At 34.0% G+C, this 22,916-nt stretch overlaps 1 protein-coding gene across 3 annotated transcripts in view; it reads right to left on the reverse strand.

The window, feature by feature from the left end:
• Positions 1-22,916, reverse strand: part of Dpp10 (dipeptidyl peptidase like 10) — a 1,299,115-nt gene that overhangs the window by 137,275 nt on the left and 1,138,924 nt on the right. For all 3 annotated transcript variants that reach the window (XM_047546244.1, XM_047546243.1, XM_047546245.1), the window contains exons 6-7: positions 6,655-6,707; positions 6,476-6,557 (exon numbers count right to left, since the gene is read on the reverse strand). In XM_047546244.1, the coding sequence (XP_047402200.1) occupies positions 6,476-6,557; positions 6,655-6,707 (135 nt within the window). The remainder of the gene's footprint in view (positions 1-6,475; positions 6,558-6,654; positions 6,708-22,916) is intronic.

A 22,916-nucleotide genomic window follows, 5' to 3' on the forward strand; every position in this document is an offset into this window, starting at 1 on the left:
AATACTAATAAGTATTTAAAGATTTTTTAATATATATATTTTTACTTGTAGGTGGACACAATACCTTTACTTTTTTTAATGTGGTGCTGAGCTTTGAACCCACACCCTCACACATGCTAGGTGAGTGCACTACCACTGAGCCACAACCTCAGCCCCTATTAACTAATAACATTTTTAATGCATTAATCTCTTAAATATTATCATAAATAAAATATAGAGTTACAAAACCAATGTTAAAATAATACTGACCTTTTGATGAATAAATTTTAATGTATTAACTTAAGTCAAATAGAGAACAAAATGTATAATTACAAACCTTTGTTTCAACAATATTATTAACTTTTATAATTGTTAATGTATGTATATGACTTTGAGTTACTTTTTAGTGCCTTTAATTTCAACCCACTGGATTCTCTTTAGCAAATATTATTATTATTATTATTTTATTAGTGCATTGTATTAATATATAATAGTTGAGTTGATTTTGACATATTCCTTTAGCAATTCTTTTTTTTTTTTTTTTTTTTTTGGGTGCTGGGGATCCTTGAAGGGCATGTCTAGTGGTTACTTACTCTAGTTTTATTTATCTGTGAATGCCTTAATCTGTTTCCCAGTTTTGAAGGATTATTTTGCCAAATAAAGGTTTTTTGGTTGACAGTTTTAATTTTTTTTTTAATCATTTTGAGTTATATCAGTCCCACTCCCTTCGGGGTTCCAATATTTCTGATGAGAAATCCAATAATCTTAATGGGAATCCCTTCTATATGATGTATCCCCCTCTCATGTTACTTTGACTTTTGACAGGTGGATTATAATGTATCCTGTGGTTCTCTGAGTTCATCCTGTTTAGAGTTGTTGAGCTTCCTCTGAGTTCATCCTATTTAGAGTTGTTGAGCTTCTTCAGTATTTTATTTTTGTCTTTTATCAAACTTAGGAATATTTGGCCATTATTTCTTTCTCTCTCTTCTGACGCTCCCACCATGCATATTTTTTGATGCCTACTTTTTGGTGTCCCTCAGATTCTATACATTTTCTAGTTTTTTTTTTTTTTTCATTAGGCTTCTGAGACTCAATGATTTCAATTGCCCTATTGTAAATTTTTATGCCTACTTAAATATGTCTTGCATCCTTCTAGAGAACTTTTCAATTATTGTATTTTTTGACTTTACAACTCCTATTTAGTTGTCTGTTAGGTTCTTTATCTTCTTTCTGACATTTACATTTTGTTAATATATCATGTTTTTTAGTTTCTCCACGTCTGTTACTTTGGACACCTTTAAGATGACAGTTTTAGTCTTCATTTAGTAGGTCTAAATTCTGATCTTCACCAGCAATTTAATGTCACTTTTTTTCCCTTTTGAATAGTATATATTTCCCAGTTCCTTAGTATACTTTGAGACTTTTTTTTTTCCTGAGAAATGACCTTTCATTTTATTTTTGGTGCAGGGAATCAAACCCAGGGTGTGCATATGCTAAGCAAGCAGTCTACAATTTTGATCTACACTCCTAGTCTTTGAGACTTTTTATAGACCCTGGACATTTGAATCTTACATTTTAATATCTTCAGAAATCACATTCTTTTTCCCCATGGTTTGATGTTTAGTTTTTATTTTTATTTATTTACTTACTTACTTATTTAATCATTGTAGGCTTTCTCCATGCTAAGAATTATCCTCAGTTTTAATTTAGGGTTTTCTTTTATGTTTCCTTGTGCATGCATAGTGACTCTCTCATATTTTCCATATATTCAGCTTCTTTTGATTGCCCAACTACTTAATGAATGGCTTCCAAAATGGGAAAAAGAGGAAACTGAAGAGGGGAAGAGAGGAAGGACTTGCAGTGATGGTGGTGAAAGGGTTGAGAAGGTGCCTGGACCTGTGTCTGCAAATCCATCTTAAGTGACCATCAGCACCAAGAACACAAATATCCAGGTACTTGGATTGCATGATCCTTGTTGTCAACCCTGATTTCCAGGAGCTGGATAGCTCAGGAACAGCTGCCATAGGACAGGGTTTCTGAAATATAGCAACTGCTTAGCTGAGAGCAGAATAAACTGAAAGTAACTACCAATTACTTTCAAAACTTTGCATGGAAGTTGGAAACTTCAAATAGATTCTAGAGTATCCAATAATAATGTGTCTACTAGTCTAAATGCAACCTAGGAGGGGAGACAGATTCCTGGTACTTCTTACTCCTCAATTTCCTAGAATCCTCCCCCAAATCATTTCTTTTTATAAAACATTTGCTACAGCTAATGTGTCTACTTGCTATCTTCTCTGAATAATGCATTTTTGTATTGATTCAGGTTATTTTGCCCCACTTAATATGCCCATCCAAATTGCTTTCCCTTACATTTAACAGGACATTCTATTAAGTCATTGAATTCTAACTTAAGCCATTTTTTTATTATACATTATATGAACTGTTCACCATTTTTTTCTTGCCACCAGGATTTGTTTTTATAGCAAGGAAGATTAGAAATTTAAAATTAAGGATAAAATTTTATTATTTTTAGTTAGTAAACACTAGAGAACTCTTCAATTTATTTAGTGTGAAACTAATTTTAGTATTGTAATGACTCATCTCTAATAAAATTATATTGTGTTTGTTGGTGGCTTCAAATATTGACAAAGTCTGTCATACTCACATGAACTAGACCATTGGCCATTTGTAAAGATACATTTTTGAGGGTTGGGTACCAGGGATTGAACTCAGGGGCACTTGACCACTGAGTCACATTCCCAACCCTATTTTATATTTTATTTAGAGATAGGGGCTCACTGAGTTGCTTAGTGCCTCGCTGTTGCTGAAACTGGTTTTGAACTTGTGATACTCCTGCTTCAGCATACTGAGTTGCTGAGATTACAGGCATGCACCACCATGCCTGGCTATAAAGACACACTTTTTACTTTATTGAATTCATGTGTGCATGCACACGAAATATAACCCTGAAAAATACTATTTAATTCCCAAAGTTTTCCAGATGATTTTGAAAATGCCATTATAAATTTATAAAGAACTTAGGTTTTATCCTCCACAATACTAATGACATTAAAATTCCCTAAGATATTAAAATTCATATCATTTTAAAAAAATATCATATGAAAAGTAAAATTAACAAATAAAAAATTCTTATTGTAGATCATATATTATTCAGTGTTTTAGATCTATATGAATATATTACCCTCCCCAAAATGATTAGTAAGGTAATGCTATCATTTCAACTTTAAAAAGATGAAGAAATTAAGGTATATTGAAAATAAATAATGTTTTCAATTTTGATAGGTGGCAAGCACTGAAGTCAAAATTCATTTACTTGTGATAAAATTATTATGGAAGAACCCATAGTTTTTATATTTTTTAGAATTTTCTGTAATTTTCTTGAATATATAAAAAAATAAGGAATCAATAACAATTGAGAATCATGAAAATACATCCATACAATTAATACTAATACTTTCTATATTTTAAAATGCTACTATTTTGGGCATAGATGTGTGTTTCTCTCAGGTTCGGAGAATAAAATCATTTAAATCTAGCTAAAGTTTTAAAGATTTCCAAAGGACTCACTACTAATATGAAAGAGGTATTATATTGGTTTCTGGGTTCTGGAAATTTTTGCCTGGCCCAATAGGTCAGCTCTATGGTTCACAAAATCAGAGTGAAGCTGGTAGAGAGTTCCTACCATTTTGTATATCCCACTCACCACTTCCAAGAACACCCTAATTGCATAACTTCTCTAAATCAAATTGGCATCTTCACATCTAGCTGACCTGCTACGACATTTACTGACACTTTGTGGGAATATCATGATGTGTAGACTTGAGAGAGAGTCCTTCGAATGTAGACTATATATATCCTTTTTAAAATTTCTCTAATATATATGCATATGATGAAGGCAAACATATGACCAGTAATCTATAGTATCAAAACCATTGTGCTTATGTGTTCAATTTATATCACTGGCTTTTATTCATAATTATTTATTCAACTATGCTTTCATTTAGTGTTGAAATGACAGTGAATACAGGACTTTTACAGAATTTTTTGATAAAACACAATCATAAAGATTGAAGTGACTTCAAATAAAATGTTTATAAATTTCATATATGCATTTTTCAATATTTTAAAGGAGTTAAAATTTTCTAAATGTTCCTTTGGTCTAAGTACATAAAACTATATTAAATACATGGCTAATACAATACCGGGGATAAATATGATTTGTTTTACTGTTGACTATTTTTCACATTATAAGTAGTTTTTAATTTTAATATTCTATTTAACACTTATTAAAGGAATGCATCCTCCAAGAAAAAATTACACTTTAAAGGAATGCATCCTCCAAGAAAAAAATGAAAGTCTGCATGTGAAAAATGTTTTCCTATATCCAATTATTAATTCAATATGTCAGAGTACAAGCTATAGTTTCAAAAAATGAACAAAATTGTTATAGAAAGTTGCTCAACTCACTTCTAATCTTGCATATTCTGCCTTGCTTTTTAACCAATGATTGTAATGTAATTTTTTAAAAAACTTTATTAAATTAGACCAATAAAATATTTTAGATAGCTAAGTACAAGAATCAGAGTCAAACATCCTCATTTTACAGCTGATGAAGATTGGGTACCAAGAGGAAAAGTGACTCACCCAGGGTCATGTGACCAAACACTCACAGAGACCATATCTGAGGCATATGTACTTTCAGATTACTTTTGGGTCCAGAATATTTTCCAATGAAAATAAACATTAAATAGTAACAGTATATTATTCTACAGCCCTCTTATGATGTGAAAAGTAGGGAATAATACTACTTCCCTATTTTTCCAATCCACTTAAAAAATTTTCTTAAATTTATGAAATAGAATAAAAGTGATGTATGCCTTATTAAGAGTAATGGTTATATTTTTCAAAATAATTATAACAATATGATGCTGTACATATTCTTATTTTATGAATCAGGAAATTGAGACCCATAGAAAAGAAGAAATAAATCTCAACCACTCAGTTGTAATGGATGTAGCAATTCTAATTTTTAAAATATCTAGAAACTCCACTAAAGGACTGAGGCAGGATGATTGCACATTTGAGGCCAACTTCAACAACTTAGTGAAAGCCTGTCTCGAAAATAAAATTTAAAAACAATTAAAAAGGACTGGGATATATTTCAGTGGTAAAGTTACTCACTGGGTGCAATTCATAATATAACCCCAAAAGAATAACTAAATGACTAAGATAAGTAGGTAAACACATATTAATTAAAGTACCAATAATTTAATTTCACTGAGATCATTTGTTATATTAAAACAAAATAAAAAAATAAAAGTTTTAGAAGAATGATTATTTAGATTGATCTAATAGGTATATAAAGAAAATTACACATGAGAAATGCATAAATTTTTCATCACTGGAAAACATTTATAATAATTTCTACCAAACCAGAAAGTAAACCTCATCAACTTCAAAGTCAATATTATAAAGACTTATTTCTGAACAGTAAAAATTAGTCTTAATACCAATTTTATATGTCTTTAAATTTAAAAACAAAAATTTCAATAATGAATCCTTTAAAAGGTATTGTATATATTCAAGATTATTACAATTAGATCTTATTTAGATACTATTGCAATCAAATGTTTTGAATGAAGATTAAACATAGAATTTGAAAGTCTTTAGTGTTTACATTAGAAAACAAAACAGAAACTCCTAACATACAAATAGGAAGGAGCAAGTAAATTTAAAATTTGGTGTAAAGACAAATATAGAATTACAAATATTAACACATAAGTATGAAGTTACAAATACTAAATGGTAAAACTACATACTGGTAAAGATATGGAACAAAGAGAGCTCTTGTGGGTGCTGACAGATATACACATACTTGATGAACAATTTACAAATCAATTTGGTGATGCTTACATATGAGCAAGCATGTACCATGTAAGTAAGCCAGACTCTTTTGTGAGCAGTTAACCTTGAGAAAGTCTTTACATGGGCACCATGAGACATGTATAAGAATATTCTTTTGTTTAAGTTTCCTTTTATATTTCTAATTCTCTTTAAGTTTGTGATATTTAAAATGCAGGTGGTAAAAAAATACCTCTCAAAAGAATATTAGATGATTCTTAGTAAATTTTGGAATAATGTTAAAATAAATAATCCCTTTTCTAAGTTTTGCATAAAAATTGACAACATTAGATAATAGAAATGGCCCAGAACTAGGCTCTAATATCTCGGACATCTTGTAAGGTTAGTTACACAATCTTTTATAAAATTTTTTTGTTTTAAAATTAATTGTGAAAATAATGCTAGTACCATTTGTTATATTTTTAAGATAAAATACTAGACAAAAGATACAAAGAAATTTAGAGAAACATGATATCTAACAGGATGATTATTACAAGGAAATGATATCTGTAAACATGTTTCATAGAGTTACAATTGACAGGGCTCGGTGCATACCGATGCCTATTCTTACCAGCTGCTGCCCTTGGACACCCCAGGCTGCATACTGCAAGACGGAGTCCTCTACTTCCGGAGGATTTAACTCCCAAACTTCCCTTGAAAAAATGTGAATATTTTTACATGAACAAGTTGACATCTACACCAATTAAGCTGGATAATTACTTAGGAAAAGCAGAAACTCAAAGAACTTACCTAGTGTGTATGTTGTAAATCACATATGAAGCAGTATACGAATAGTGAAAAATCTGAAATAAAAAAAGGAAGAGTTATCAACTATAGATTAGAATAAAGACTTCACTTAAATAAAATGATATAAAACCCAGGTGTAAGGAAGAAATCCAAATATGAAATATTCTAGTTCAGTAGTGTATTGTATCTTCTGTGCCTTTTCAAACACCTCCTAACTCTTCTTCCTACCATTGATCCCATGCTTTATTCTATCCTTTCTATCCTTAGAATAATTGTGATTATATTGCTTTCTTGTTCAAAATATTAAATGACATCTATGGCTTGTGAAATAAATTTCATCTAGCAGTTACAAAGTTTTTTGTCTAGTTCATGGGTTTTTGATCCACTTTGAATTGACTTTTGTGCAAATAATCCAATCACTAAATGGGCAAAAGAATTAGTCATTTCTCAAAAGAAGAGGCACAAATGGTCAACAGATGCATGAAAAAATGTTCAACATCTTAGCAATCAGGGAAATGAAAATGCAAACTACATTGAGATTTTACCTCACTTCAGTCAGAATGGCAATTGTCAAGAATACAAATAATAGTAAATACTTTAAGGGTGAGAGGAAAACTGTACACTCATATACTGTTGATCGGACTGAAAATTAGTACAACCCTTTTGGTAAGCAGCATGGAGATTCCTCAAAAGACTAGGAATTAAACCCCCATATAATCCAGCTAGCTGACTCCTTGATATTTACCCCCAAAACCAGCATACTGAAGTGATACAGTCACATCAATGTTCAAAGCAGGACAATTCACAATAACCATGTTATAGAACCAGCCTAGGTGCTGGTCAACAGATGAATGGATAAAGAAAATAGGGCATATATACACAATGAATTTTTACTCAACCATAAAGACAAATGAAATCACAGCATTTGCTGGTAAATAGATGGAAATGGAGAACATCATGCTAAATGAAATAATTCAGACTCAGAAAGTCAAGGGTTAAATGTTTTCCCATAGGTGGAAATTACAGTAAAATCAGGTGTGGGGAAGGAAGGACACCATGAAATTGTAAAGGAGAACAGGATAATGGAGAAATGTGGTTGACAGAGGAGGAGGATAGGAAAGGCAAGGAACACTGGAATGAGATGGACGATATTACGTTGTGGGTGAATGTACCATGGTGAATCCCATCTTTATATATACCAATATCAAGGTTCCAGAGGGTTAATTACTCTTATAATGATTGAGTCATCCACCTACAAAGCACAAACTTATAAGAACAATAAATGGATGAGGAGATAGCCAGTGGAGTAAATGAGGGAGAATTGGGATGGGGCAGAAGAGGAAGGTACTAGGCACTGAAATGAAACAAAGTATATTCCATACATGTGCTACTACATCAAAATGACCCACACTAATATTTATAGTAATAACACAATAATAAAATCATGTAAAAATAAAAAACTTCAAACTCTTTGATCCAGTGTTGAAGGACTTTGTTGTTCTGGCTTCTTCATGTTTTCCTATCCTTGATTTACCTCGTCTATACTTCAAGCAAATTAGGAGAATTTTGTATATATATCCTGAATGTTTTCTGCTTTCTTTCTCCTTTAGTATATCCTGCTTTAACTCATGTAGGCATCTTCCCACCTTATAAACTAGTCCCTGAATGGAGCTCACAATAATCCTCTCAACTGAACTCCATTTCTCTCAGTTTACTATCTGACTCTTAGGATACTTCTCGTCTGTAGTATAATTTTTTTTTTTTTTTGCGGTACTGGGGATCGAACTCAGGGCCTTGTGCTTGCAAGGCAAGCACTCTACCAGCTGAGCTATCTCCCCAGCCCTGTAGTATAAATATTTTAATATGACTTTTTCCCAATGGAAGGTTGTCAGGTACATATATGTGTTATCTTTGCATTCTTCTTCACATTTCCTAGCTCAGGGTGATATTTACATGCAACATTCAATTGATATTTGTCAAGTAATAGTGTTGATGGGAAAAAACCCAAGCATGTTCAAATGTTTGCTGGTGAAGACCAAGTGGAATAGTACCTCCCACCCCTTCCTGGTAATAGTTGTAAATTATATATCAAATGGTTGCAAGCATTTAATCTTCAAGGTATTTCATTACCATCCTTAAAGAATCCTGTTTCTTTTCAAGGGTCGTTTTCCCAAGGATTAAAACACCCATTACAGGGTGAAATAAAATCTGGAAGATAGGACCACAGAGTATAATGCAAAAATAACACAATATTTTGGTTCTCACTAAAGAAGAAATAGTGTAATACAGAGAAAATGAAGAGACTTGTTAAAGACAGATTAGGAAAAGAAGTGACGAGTATAGCATACTTCCATAAAAATCATTTTTCTTGGAAGCCATGTGAATCTAGTTAAGAATATTTTTCTTTACCTAGCGATACTGTTATGTTATTATTTCCAGGATTTATATTGATACTTTCATCTTTCAGTATATAATTACTAAAGCCTCTTTTATTCCTATAGTGAATGCATACATGGCACAAATATTATAATACTGTCAATTAACACTCCCTAGAAGTCAAATTGTTATTTCTTCTTGCTGCAATAATAGCCTCAATTAAACATGATTGGCCACATATTTGGCAAAGTAGTATTATTGTTCTCTCTTTGCATTGAAATTCAGACTTTGAAATTCAAACTTTCCCATTTGTTACAGTATTGTGTTTTGTAATGAAGCTTTATACTCCTGTTCTTTTTGAAACACTTAAATCTGAGATTGCCTTTACTCTTGGGTTAGAGAAGCAAAAATATCACTTTCTGGTGTCTATTTTGGCATTCACTTCATATTGTATAAAATTCTATATCTGACTACAAAATTTAAACCTTGAATCTACTACTATGACTGACAAAGGGATGAGAAATATGTCCATCCCTGTCAACATTTTTCTGACTCACAAAGTTTTGTTGCCAAAGCAGACTGCCAAGTGAGCACTTGGTCTTCAGAGCAGACAAATGTGTCCATGATGTATGAGTAAAGACAGACTATTCATCCCATCTATTAATACCTAACATACTGTCCCTGATTTCCAGGCTCTGTCTTGAGAGAAATAATTACTGTGCAGTATCAGTTAGTGGCAAAGCAGAACCACCAACCAACCAATGAGACATAACTGTGCATAGTCATGGAATGTCAGTCTCCTCTGTAATACTTGTTATGGAGGTTGTTGGTTATTCATTATTTGTGAATCCAAAATACTTAAATGACTTTCTAATCGTGTAAACTGGACAAAGAGAAATGCGAATCTGCTTTCTACTTCATAGTTCTTAACCTAGTACATTTGTTTTCCTCAGTCTGTGTGCTAAAGTGGAAGGTTACAATAAAGGAGGTAACCCTGAATTGCCAGAACACCCACAGCATGGTGAGGTAATAAGTTATAGGTTTTGTTCTTGTCTATATGTATGCGACAAAGCCAGAAGTTTGCCATGTATAGGTAATTAGACTCTAGTCTGTTACCTAGCTTACAGCTTTTTCCTCTAAATCCACTCTGTGTGTGTGTGTGTGTTTGTGTGTGTGTGTGTGTGTGTGTGTGTGTGTGTGTGTATTCCTAGACAATCTCAAAATCCTCGATTTGTAATTTTCAATGTTTAAAATAATATTCAAAGCTCACAGCAGAATATGAAGAGCATGGAGTGACGATGGGGGATATTAAACAGAGAATCTCTCTGGCTCACTGTCTCTCTCTTCTTCCATGTATAGTATTCCTTTTTTTTTTTTTTTTAAAGAATACTCACTTTCTATTTTTATTTTAGACACCTTTTCTATATTGGCTAGACAAAACTCATTCCATGATGAGCCGGTAACACAGGAGTCACTTAAGATTAGGAGCAGTGTGCTCTTTCCCTACGATGATTGGCTATGGCATAATGAGAGGAAAATCAAGCTGTGATGAGATTCCTGGGGACAAATACATTTCACAGTCAAAAGCTGCATATTCATCCGTTTCTGGAAATGGTGTTCCATTGCTTGTTACCACATGTGACTAGTAAGAGGAAAAGTAGTGGGAATGAATGGAACTGAGATAGATCATGAACAACCTTGAGCAAAGACTATTCCTAAAAGCTGGATTGAGATGTCCAAGCATCCAATCCCAAGACATCAAAAGGTATGGGGCAGTTCAGAAAGCAGCAAAAAATCACACAATCGAATCTGGTCCCCATCATCTCTACATAACATTGTAGACCCCCAAATAAGTTAATTACTAAAAGTTGAGAAAAAAGATAGTATAGCCTATTTTCATTATGTATACTAGTTATATTTAATGTCACTGCAAACACTGTATTAGCAAACACTGAACCACTAATCCTAGGACAAATATAGGACTAGTTTTCTTTAAGAATCTGGTCACAACATTTTTATTAGTCAAAATAAAACTTAATTTCATGTGTGTTTTTGTTTAAAGACACTTTGTTATATTTATAAATATATAATATATATATTACCTACATATTGCTAATATCTATGTTTATATATCTTATGCTACCCTGAACTAATGGGCAACAACACAATAACTCATGCTTCAATGAAACTTATCTAACACATGCCTTTTCTCCATAGGACACATCAGAGCCTTTTTGCACTAATAGAAGACAGCACTTCAATATTATATTTGGGGGTTGGGTTCCATGATGGGGAGTGATTTTAAACAGTGATATTAGCAACAAAAAGCACAAAAAATGCAAAAAAAAAAAAGTACTAAGTAAACTGTGGAAGAAGTACATGTTTACATAATAAGAGCTGAATTAAGGAGCATGGTGTTGACTTTTTTGACCTCAGCTGGGAAACTGGCAAGGCAACTCATGTGTCCCTCTGCTCTGCACATGTCTGCAGAAAACTAGAAAAGCTCCAAGAGTACTAACTGGGCAACAAGTAAATATGGACAAGTAGACTCACATTTGCCAAAATAGTGTACACAAGGAATAGAAGACTATATTGGTTACAGAGATGTAGCATGGGATACTGCTGAAAGAAACAAATAACCCATACATAGTTAAAGCCTGCCAGAACTTGAACATGAAAAGAGTATAGCAGTTTTCCACCAATAGTGGCACTCATGCTCTGCAAATGAACATTCGCTGTATCCCTTTATTTAACAAATGCCTCTTTAGCAATTTCTTTGATACAGGCACTATACTAGATATTATGTTTCATTATCAAAATAAAAAGCATTAAAATTGGATAAAATTGGAGTGTATCAGTGTATAGTTTTTATTTACTCCTCTGTCAGAACTTAAATGACTATTGGTCATTAATTAAGTGCAAGCTCATACATTATGTTCCTTGCCAAATGTGAGGACCTTAATAAATATGATTCCTGTTCCCATGGAGTTTATGATCTAGTTGGGGTGACAAGACTAAGACACATTACATTAATACTATGTTGCAGGTCATGTTTAAATTAGAGTTTGCAAATTATAAGCCCAGAGGCTTCCTAAGAAGTGATTAATCTTTTGGTGTCTAGATTGTATTATAGATAATAATAGTTTATTTAGGCGCTGAAGGGATTAATGCAGTTGAAAAAAAGACAACTAGTTTTTCAAACTTGAGGTCGTCCTACTTTTAACAACTCTTAAATTGAGTACGTACTACATATCAGACTGCTGAGTGCCTGCATGTTTTATATAATTTCACATTTAAATCAATTTCAAGGAGTAGATATTATCATTCATAATTCATATGATAGGTTCTATAAAGCTTAAACTTAAAATTGAAAGTTTAAGTAGGAAACAGTCACAATCTGTGTATGATTGTATGATTACAATCCAGCTTGTGATCTAATCTCTGCATGCTGTCATTCAGGAAGCTAGTGTGTGAAGCACGACTTCAGATTTGCAAAAGATTCACTTGCAAAGAACCAATTAAGCCACCATTCAAAGATTCTTTGACAAGAATATGCATGAATTAATTGTGATTGCCCCAATTAAGAAAGATTTCATTTTGGAAAGATGATCTAATATGTCAGATTAAACATGTAAATCTCCTTCTTCTTTAGCTGTTTTTTCAACTTATTTCCCCCTTAGAATAGTTATTACCTAAGACATATGTGGGTGTTCATGTCAAGGAGTGTTATGCTCACAAGAAAAACAGCAGAAAACTTGTAACTTGTGTTTGAACCAGAGGTTTTCTTTTTCCCTGGTAACACAACTTTTTCTGCACTGCAGTTAAACTGCTAAGTTGATATACATAACATTCTTTTGCATGGCATGGAGAATATTTAGAATTGTATTACGGTTTTGCTATTGACTAAATCAGGCAGGAAAAATTAAGTGAGAGAAAGCAAACCTCTGAGTCAATACCATTTATAAAAGAATGCCAGTGGAAGAACTGACAATACAGGCAAAGGGTGTTCTCTTGGAAATCAAGATGATGCCAGGTTCGGTCTAGGAAAATGAGATAACACTTTAAGATGAGTGAGTTGTAACTCTGTTATCTGAAATATGTTATTATGCAGTTAAGAGCTAAGGTGATATGGTAGGACATAGTCGTGTTGTGAATTACAATTCATGAAATCATGAACTGCAGCTTCACAAAAATATTTTGCAACTTTCAATACCAAAAGTCTTTGTGAACACCAAACACATGTTGGTTGAAAAGAAAAATAAATATGGGAGAGAATGAAAAGTGCAATCAATTCTTACCAATATTTTTAATTACTTTCATAAGTTTTCTCAATGTTCATTGTAACCTTATAAAATATGGCGATCTCTCCAATAAACACACTGTTATAATCAGGATAGAATTAAGATTTTACTAATTCCAAAATTTATTTCCTTTTTACTGCAATAAAAAAGGAAAAACGCAAGCATTGTTTCACTAGGAAACAATAGAGTAATCAGCAGTCTTCAATTACATCATCTTTTTTGGTAATTGGCAGACATAGCAAAATACTCAAGGTGGTGAGATTAAAATTAATGTCAATGAAGAAGATAAAGTTTATGTGTTGTACAAATTAAGCTATATTTATGTCAAAAACTATTAAAATAAAAATAAATTTGCTAGTCGAAAATAAAATAACAATAAACTGTTTGTTCACAAAACCAGTTGGGTAATTCTGGGAACCCACAGGCATCATGATGCCATGTCATACAATATTATGGTAAATTATTTTTAATACTCTTCCTTGGTTTATTTGAGTGTAACAGGCTTATCACAGAAAGAATAGGATATTGTTTGTACAATTTTAACATTATAGTGCACTTACTCCAAATTGAAATACAATACTTTCGGCAATACTTTCAGAGTATAAGAGCTGACAAGCTAATGAGAATATATAAAGTAAATAAATTTTCATTTAATGTGTTTCTTTAGTTTAGGAAAAGTGGATGGCTTGTGACTCCAATCTTCAAAGCAGATAGAAACCAAAAATTATGTGGGCAACATTTTTCAATTTATGTAGGAACACTCTGCCCAGGATATAATCCAAATGGTCTACATAGTAAGAGCTCAAGAAGTTTATGTAATTATACAACAGGAGATGCTGGAGTGCCCAGAATAAATCATTTCCTGATGTAGTCCTTCTCAGATAATTAAACTACTTATATTATAATCAAACTTCCTCTTAATTGTTCTTAGAATTCAGTTCAAGGGATGTTCTCTGTTATATTTCATTTCAAATATGTTCCATAGTATATTTTTCAATGATTCATATTTAACTCATACTTTCACCATGATACATTGCTGGCTAAGGTAGCAAGCTCACTGAAAATGCCCCTTTTTGTAATAAAATACTTTCATTTAAAGACCCTCTTCATTAACTGATGCAAATGTATAACTTCCACATTAATTAGTATTAAATTACTTCCTACTTATCATTTGAAAATATCTACTTTGAAAACCGGAATACCATTTAAAAGTCAATTATTGACAGGATAAGTAGATCTTAAATGTATGCTAAAATAAATTTAAACATTGTTTCACATCCTATAAATCAGTTTTTCTCTTTAGAATGTTGATGCAGAAATGAATATAGGACAGAATGAGAGAAAAACTCTCACCACTGTTTCTACTGAGCCTAGGAGTAGGGAAGGCAGGGAAGGGGATTGCTGCTCCCACATGCAAGCGCGGGCAGGTCTTGTGTAGGGAGCCAAGCTTGTGCCTAAGGAAGTGGTTGTTTTAGTGCTTTTTCACTGCTGTGACTAAAAGACCTGATCAGAACAACTTTAGAGGAGGAAAAGTTTATCTGAGGGCTCATGGTTTCAGAGGTCTCAGTCCACTGACAGCCAACTCTGTTCCTCAGGTCTCCAGGTGAGGCAGAACAAAATGGTGGAAGAATGTGACAAAGGGGAGTATCTCACATGATGATCAGGAACCAGAGAGAGAGACTCCACTTGCCAGAAGCAAGTATATACCCCAAAGTCATACCCCCACGATGCCCACCTTCTCGAGCCACACTGTAGCAGCCTTCAGTTACCACTCAGTTAATCCCTATCTGGGGATTAATTCACTGACTGGATTAAGGTTCTCTCAATCTAATCATTTCTCCTCTGAACTTTCTTGCAGTGTCTCATATGTGAGATTTTGGAAGACATCTAACATTCAAACCATAACACTGTTCATTGTATTTCCCAGCAGCTATAGTGAGGAGGCTCTCTTTTCATTTCTGTGGGAGCAAGTCCTAGCTTGTGTCTTCTTGAGCATGTTACTCAAAGGAAAAAACAAAAAACAAAACAAAAAAAAAATACCTTCCTTGACTCATCAATAAAATGGAGAAAGTAATGTACATCCAACTGTTATATCATGAAGATTAAAGGACAAAGAAAATGGAAAAAGTTTAGCTACTACTTGGAGCTAAGGCAAAAGAGGGTAACCAGAAAAGCTCAAATCTATTTCAATTGCAACTTATTAATTTTTCAATGAAAGTCTTGCTACCAGGCAGGAAAAAAAAAATATTTGAAAAGGGTTGTATGGATTTTGTATTAGTGGCTTTTCACAGCACTATAACCCCCACAGATGATTAATATTCACCTGCATTGAATAATTTTTAAAATATTAGAAAAATTATGATAGATATAATTTTGAAGAATGAATAATAATTTATACATTTGCTTATTAATAGCTACTTAGGTTGTTCTGCTTTCCCACATAGAATACAAAATCTTTAGGTTATTTTCAATGCTTTTTTAAGCATATCCTTGGAATGCACTCAGAAATAGAATGTATAAATCAGAAGATTTGCCCCTGTTATATTTGCTTCATGTTAATTAGTCACTTTATATAGAAATCTCTTAAAATCTGAAGTTATTTTTTCAAAATGTGTGTTTGTTTATTGGTCATGGCATCATTTATTGTTCATGTTTTTCATTAAATCCTCCACAATCATCTTAATCTAAGAACATGTTATCGAGTAATAGTGAGGCTGTGGGTTGAGTACTAAATAACTGTGTGGATTGTTTGGCTCTGCATGTACTATGCAAACTTGAACAAGTGACTAAATTTCATCTGCCTCAGTTTCCTGGTAATGATCGCATATTCAACTAAAATAAATGGTGCTCTTTTGAAGGATGAGTAGTAGTTATTGGAGAAGTTAATAAGAAGAACTCTTGGCAAGAAAAAGGGTTGTGAGTTGAAAACACTTGACAATAACTAACCTTGGGATAAAAATATAGGCAGACATCTATAAAGATTAATGTGTTCTTTATATGCTGCTTATGAAAAATGAGCTGAATACTAAGGTGATAAGAAAGATTTGTTGTTCAACAGGAAATGGAACTCCAGAGACAGCTTTACAGAGCAATTACTCTAATGGTGACATTAATATCTGAAGACAGTTGTTTTCTTCCATAGTAAAGGTAACACTCTACTGATTTTCAACATAAAAGCTCCTCTGACCTCTATTTGCAAGGTCCCTGGTGGCATGGAACTCAAAGACATAAGGGATTGACTTTCACCCTCAACTGCTTCCTGTATATTCAACTGGACGGGCCCATGGCTCACTCCAACCTGATGATTACTAATAACAGAATGTTCTTCTTGAAGTGGCCAAATCTTCAGCCCTGAAGCTTACCTGAACTGGGTCTTAAAAATACCAGAGACATCTTTCAGAGCCAGTACTCAAGAATAGACCTTTTTCCCCTTTAGGAAGGTTGCTGGTCATATGTGTGTAATAACTACGCGCAAGGGAGAGACAGTACATAGAGTTCAAAGCAAAAATCAGAGTTTCACAGGGAAATAATAATAATAATAATGATAATAAAACTGAAGCATGTGTATCTGTTTTCTTCTGTTTGATTCTAGAAGTTTGGTATTGTAGTTTGACTGTTCAGTATCTTAGGACTTTGAATTTTTCTTCCCCCTTTAAAAACAGTGTATTGTACCATTGTTCTTCAAATTTTCTGAATCATAGAAATCATTAGAAGCACTGTATAAATGCAATACTGGAGTCAACTAGAGAGATCCCTTGAAATTTGCATTTCACCAGGTGCCTGGGGTCAACCTTATGGTCAGGCTGATTTGGAATATGCTCCTCTGCTCCATCAAAATCCCCATTGTTTACACTAAAGTGACTGAACAGACAAAGAGTGTGCTGGAAAAGTTTGATCCCAGTGCATGAGAAAAGGGTTTCAGAGTCGATGTTCTTCCACAATGTGAAATTAATCAGTTCTTTTTAGTTTAGACTCCAATAAGGCAGTTATTCTAAAGAAATGTTGAGTGTTTTAACATCCCCTCTCAAAAGCAAATTGTCAGAAAACAGAAATACAAGTGAAACATATAGTATTAAATATCATTATTGATCCATAAAAAGAGAGAGGAAATCTAGGCTCAGGTTCATAAATATTTGGCAGCAGACATTGCACAGTAAACAGAATAAAAAAAGGTCTGGGTAATTTAGGGTGGTATCAGGAGATACTGAATGAAAAGTAGATGATATGTGAGTGTTTAGGAAAAATGCAATCTTCACAATTTTTTGGTTAAGACATTTGATATGCTCTTGGAATTTAACATGAAGCTTTAGGTTCTGTATCTGGAAAATAAGAATGATTGTGTGACCTGCCCTGTAGGCTTGTTTCATGGGTTAAATAAGATAATGTTTGTGAAGTCCTTAGTATATCTTAAGTGTCCTATAAATATTAGGTACTATAAACCTTATTATTAAGAATATTATACTTGAAATAATTATATGCTTGAATATTAAGAATTTTTATTATACAGTGTCAATAATTTAGTCATTTAGGACCAGGTTTCTTACTTACACAATTCTGATAAGTCAATTATACAGGCATTCTCAGACATATCCTAAACTCCTGAATATCAGTGGCATTTAAAATTATGGTACTTGGAGTAGAATAAATAGATAGGAAATAACACTGACAAAATTCTACTTTAGCCTGTCTTCTCTCTGTATGAAAATACTCTCCTTGATAGTAACCCCATGACATGTGATAACTGTTAGAAACAAAAGATTAACTCATCCTGAGATTAAAAGAGAGTCAACTGAATAACAAAATCAAATTTTGTTTTAGTGGGATTATAAAAAAGATTGTTTATTAAATCAGAACCTTAATCATTAATAATTATACTGCTTTCAGGTAAGAATGTGTGAAAGAAACTTCCTATATACTTCACTGGAAGTATATAAGCAAATCTTTGTTTTGCCTTTACACAGGATTGATGTGACAAAGTCTGTCTCAGTTCTGCTATGTGTAACTGTACCAAGGACACAGACTCTTCACTTGGGCCTACAAATGTCCCATGGGTAACTAAAAGCAGGATAAAATACTTGGTATCTCTGTCTTTGCATTTGTCTCCTTTGCTCTGGGACACCTTAGATTCCAGGAAAAAACAGGTCTGATCAATAAATATCTTATGATGAACTGAGCCCACCCCCAGGCCAGAGTAACTGTCTTCTCACTGACAAGACTGGTCCTGAGCAGTCCTGAGGTAATGATCACCCTGAACACAAAATAAATCAATACTGCTCGACTATACGAATTTCTGGTCCCCCTCGTCTATATAACTTGGAAGCTAAGGTTAAAACCCCAGAAGATGGGGCTAACAATGTGAGTCCCCTGTTTTCACAGTGGAGATACACTGTTTGTCACCTTACTCTTCTGTTTTTTTTGGGGGGGATGAGTGACTGGGCTTGATTTATTGAAATTCCCAGAATCAGGTCTCTGACCTACCACTCTAGTAACATAACCACAATGTCACTTCATTTGATAATATTCATATAAACAATTGACTGGGAAAGAAAACAAAACATTAGGGGCAAAAATAAAATGGGAAATTACCGTATTTGGTACCTTTTAACTGCACATTATTTTATTAAGGAATCTGAGACTAATGATTGCCTTAGTTCCTAAGGAGCTCATTTTTCCCTTGTCCTTGTCCTTCATTTTCAGTATGTATAGCTACATACTAATTATTTATTCAAAAATGACTTTTGCAAAAGTGGTATTATAACTATTGACATACAAAGAATAGGACCTGATTGAGCCATAGGAAAAAAAAATTAATAGAGTACAGTGCTCTATACAACTATATCTGCTAATAGAAGAGGATACCAAAATATTGAATTAACAATTGTTCAACCAAAGGACAAAACAAGGACTTAACGAAGTAATAACTTCTTAAAATAGAGTAATTATATCAAGAGTACCTCAGAGGCACATTGAGAGCTGTGGAATGGTACTGACAATATTTTCTAGGATAGGGCATTACTCCTCAGACAGTTTTTTTTCTTTTCTTTTCTTTTTTAACTTTCTACCCATATTCTAGAGCAAATACACATAATCCTAGTACTGAAAACTACACTCAGCTCTCAGTACTGAACATATAAAGATGCTAAGGTAGTGTACACTGATGAGAGGAACTAAAGACCCAACTGAAATTGTGATATATGTTGTGGAAGAGTTGGAGCACTCTGTGTTTGTTCACTTCCTCAGATCTCATCTATTAATAAAACTGATCTATAGCTCCACTACAATTCCCATTAAAAGCAAAGCCAAAAGTATACTAAGAAACATACTGATTCTAAAAGGTTCCTGTAGGAATTTGGCAGGGGAAATGACAGATAAGTAGCACACCCTATGCACTGACTGCTCCCAGAGATCAAATTAAATCAGCAGTTCTGCAGCTTCAGGATGGGAGAAGGAGCAGAGGGAAAATGCTAGAATTCAACTCAGAGAATCAACAACTAGATGAAGCCCAGGAGCAGTTGGTGTTTTATAATAAAGAGAGTTGAAAAAAGCAAAAGAAGAAAGAAAAATAAACTCTACCAGTGCTTGGTGTATGCTAATCAGTGGGGGAGGGAAAGTTCCCCTCTAGACAACTAAAAAAAGAACTCATAAAAATTTTGAAAAACAAAGACTCCCCTATCAGATAGATAAGCATTTTGAGCAGAAAGTAGATTTAAATATGCATAGTGAGTTGGTATGACTTAAGTTCTACTCCCAGGCACTTCCCTCTGAATTCAGTGAGAGTTGGTAAAAGGGACATTTTCTTAAAGGGACTGCATCATCTAAGATATCTAAATGGAAGACCAGAAATCTCTGTACACTTCTTACCCTTTCTTTCCCTACTTCCCTTTCTTTCTTTCTTTCTTCCTTCCTTTCTTTCTCTCTCTCTCTTTCATTGTTATCTTTGTATCTCTACTTATTTATATCCCCAAGATCCAATGGCCTCCTTTTCATTTTTCTTTTTTTATTTTAACTCTATAGGCAGGTTCCTGGACAAAATTATTTCAGGATCAGGAGTGCAACTGCAGCATGAATCCACAGGAGCTCTATGTAGCAACAAGTCTATATGACAGGTCTTACAACATTAGCCTTTAGATGTGGGATGACTGTGCATACAAGCTGTGGTTAGGCATGGTTTACTTTGCCCAGTCTCAAGCAGTGGGATTTGTGACAGGACTTTCAGAACACATTGACTATGCAGAAGAGCAGGGCAAGAATAGTACCCTTAACCCTGGGGTGCAGGCACACACACAACCTACCATACTTGCTGGGATTCATCACCAGGGGCTTTCAAAGTTGCCCAGACTGTGATGGCAAAACCAGACCTGGTTGTGAAATGAAATTACAAAAATGTTATGGTAAGAAACCAATGCCTGGGGAAGGGGTCAGTTCTGCTCCTCTCTCTCAGCCTTTCTCCAGGAAACCTAATTAACCATGGGTCCTACCTTTTGGATTGTAAATAACTGCCCTAAGATTCTAACTACTCCCTCTTGAAATTTAACAGATGCTCTTGAATAGAGCCTTGTCTTCTTATCTCTCTGTGAACATGCTTCAAGTTAGAGACCCTGTACAAGGTATTCAGCCACAAAGATTAGGAATTATTTTAAAAAGAGGGAAAGGCCCCAATGATAGGATGGGTCTAAGATGACATCATATAACTTATTAATATTATGAGAAAATGTGGATCACATCTCAGAATTTGGAGTTTTTATTTTCCTCTGAGTCGTTTGACATAAAATAAAGTTTGGAGTTCTCTTCCTCTCCAAGTGCTGCTTGCTGCTTCTGGACCAGTCTGATTCCCACAAAAAGACCACCCTAGAAAAGCAGGGATGAGGTATGTGTTGTTAACCTTGGGACCTGGTGTTTCCCACAAGACACAAAGCCACTGTACCAGACAGGGAAAAATTGGACAGCAGAGCTGTGGACACTCAGGATATTCCCTAAACCCTCCAGTGAGCTTTTAGGAGCATAGAAATGTCACAAAAACAAACAAATAAATAAATAAATAAAATAAAACCTAAAGTCATATGGGCTCAGAAAAGATATCAAGTTGAAGTTGGAGTGGAGATGTGCAAGAACATGAGTTCTGGGCAGCATTTGAAACAGGAGATAATCCTAGACCATCAAGAACTAAATACATAGCTAAGAGACCTAATACAGTTTCTACCCCATGGTCACAGATACTGAAACTACCACAGTCAAGACTTGAGCATCTACTATACCTCCCAGTATTTGGCACAATCCAAAGCTGGAAGATCCAGAGAGGAATGTGTTTGGCTTATATATTTCATCAATGAGTAGTATTATGTTCTCAAATGTTAACTTTTTTTTTTTTCCACAAGTGTCCTCTTCCATATTGGGTTGATGTGATTCCTCTCATTATTTGATATTTCCATTCCTTAATCCAATTTTGTTTTCTTCAATGCTGTAATGAGTTAACAGGTATTCACTCTACAGTTCTTTATTTTTGAATACTCTCTGCCTCTCTGTTCTCTCCTTGCTTTGTCCTCTTCTCTCCCTTTCTTACACCTCTCCCAACCCTTTTAAAAATTTTCTTTTTCAAGTTTTGGGGATGGAACATAGGCATGCTCTGCCGCTGAGCTGTTTCCCTGGCTCATTTTGCTTTTTGTTTGATACACGGTCTCCCTGAGTTCCCAAGATATGACTTGGGTTTGTGAACTTCTTACTTCAGTTTCCCCAGGGACTGACAGTTCAGATAATTCAGGATGGCTTGGAAAAATATATTTCAAGTAATGGAAAGAAAATAACTCACAACTAAAAATATTGAATCTGGCAAATTTGTCTTTCTAAATCAAAGAAAATATAAATTTCCAAGATGAATATAAACTAAAATAATTCAGGACTACTATTACAACATTGCAGAAGATTCTTAAAGAAGTCTTTATACCAAGAAGAAGATAAAAATAAAAAGCAGATCTTAGGAAACGATGAGTCACATTAGCAAATAGTTAAAGAAATTAGAATTAGGATCAAATTAAATATTAGAATTACATCAAAGTGGTAGGAAATAATAAACATTTCTCTATATTAACACTAGATGTAAATGGTTTCAACTCTCCTACTAAAAGATATACACTGAAAGATTGATATAAAAAGAAAGACCAGATATTCAGAAAAGATGGCAGAGTTTAGGCAGTGATCTCTTACCCCTCATAGTACAGAAAGGAATCAGAGAAGGAACAGTTGACCAGAGATGTAGATTATGATCGCCCACCACCCGCGGGGACAATCACAACGTGTACGCTCTTCTTGATCACAGGAACCAAAAAGGAGTTTATTCCGCAAGTCTCAGACTTCTATTGAGAACATCAGCCTATCAGAGAGTAGACTACCAGGAAAGTCAGCCTATCAAGGAACAGTCTCTAGGCAGATACCAGGATTGCCTCATGTACAACAGCCAACCAGAGTTACTTCCTAAAACTTGAATATGAGTGCAGCTATGTCTGGCAAGCTGCCAGGCACCATCTTAGAGATTAGGCCAGGGTGTGGCTCTGGGGCCCTCAGAGCCCGCCCCTGACATCTCCCCCTTATTCT

The sequence above is a fragment of the Sciurus carolinensis genome, chromosome 3 (genome assembly GCF_902686445.1).
Source record: "Sciurus carolinensis chromosome 3, mSciCar1.2, whole genome shotgun sequence".
Taxonomy (NCBI): domain Eukaryota; kingdom Metazoa; phylum Chordata; class Mammalia; order Rodentia; family Sciuridae; genus Sciurus; species Sciurus carolinensis.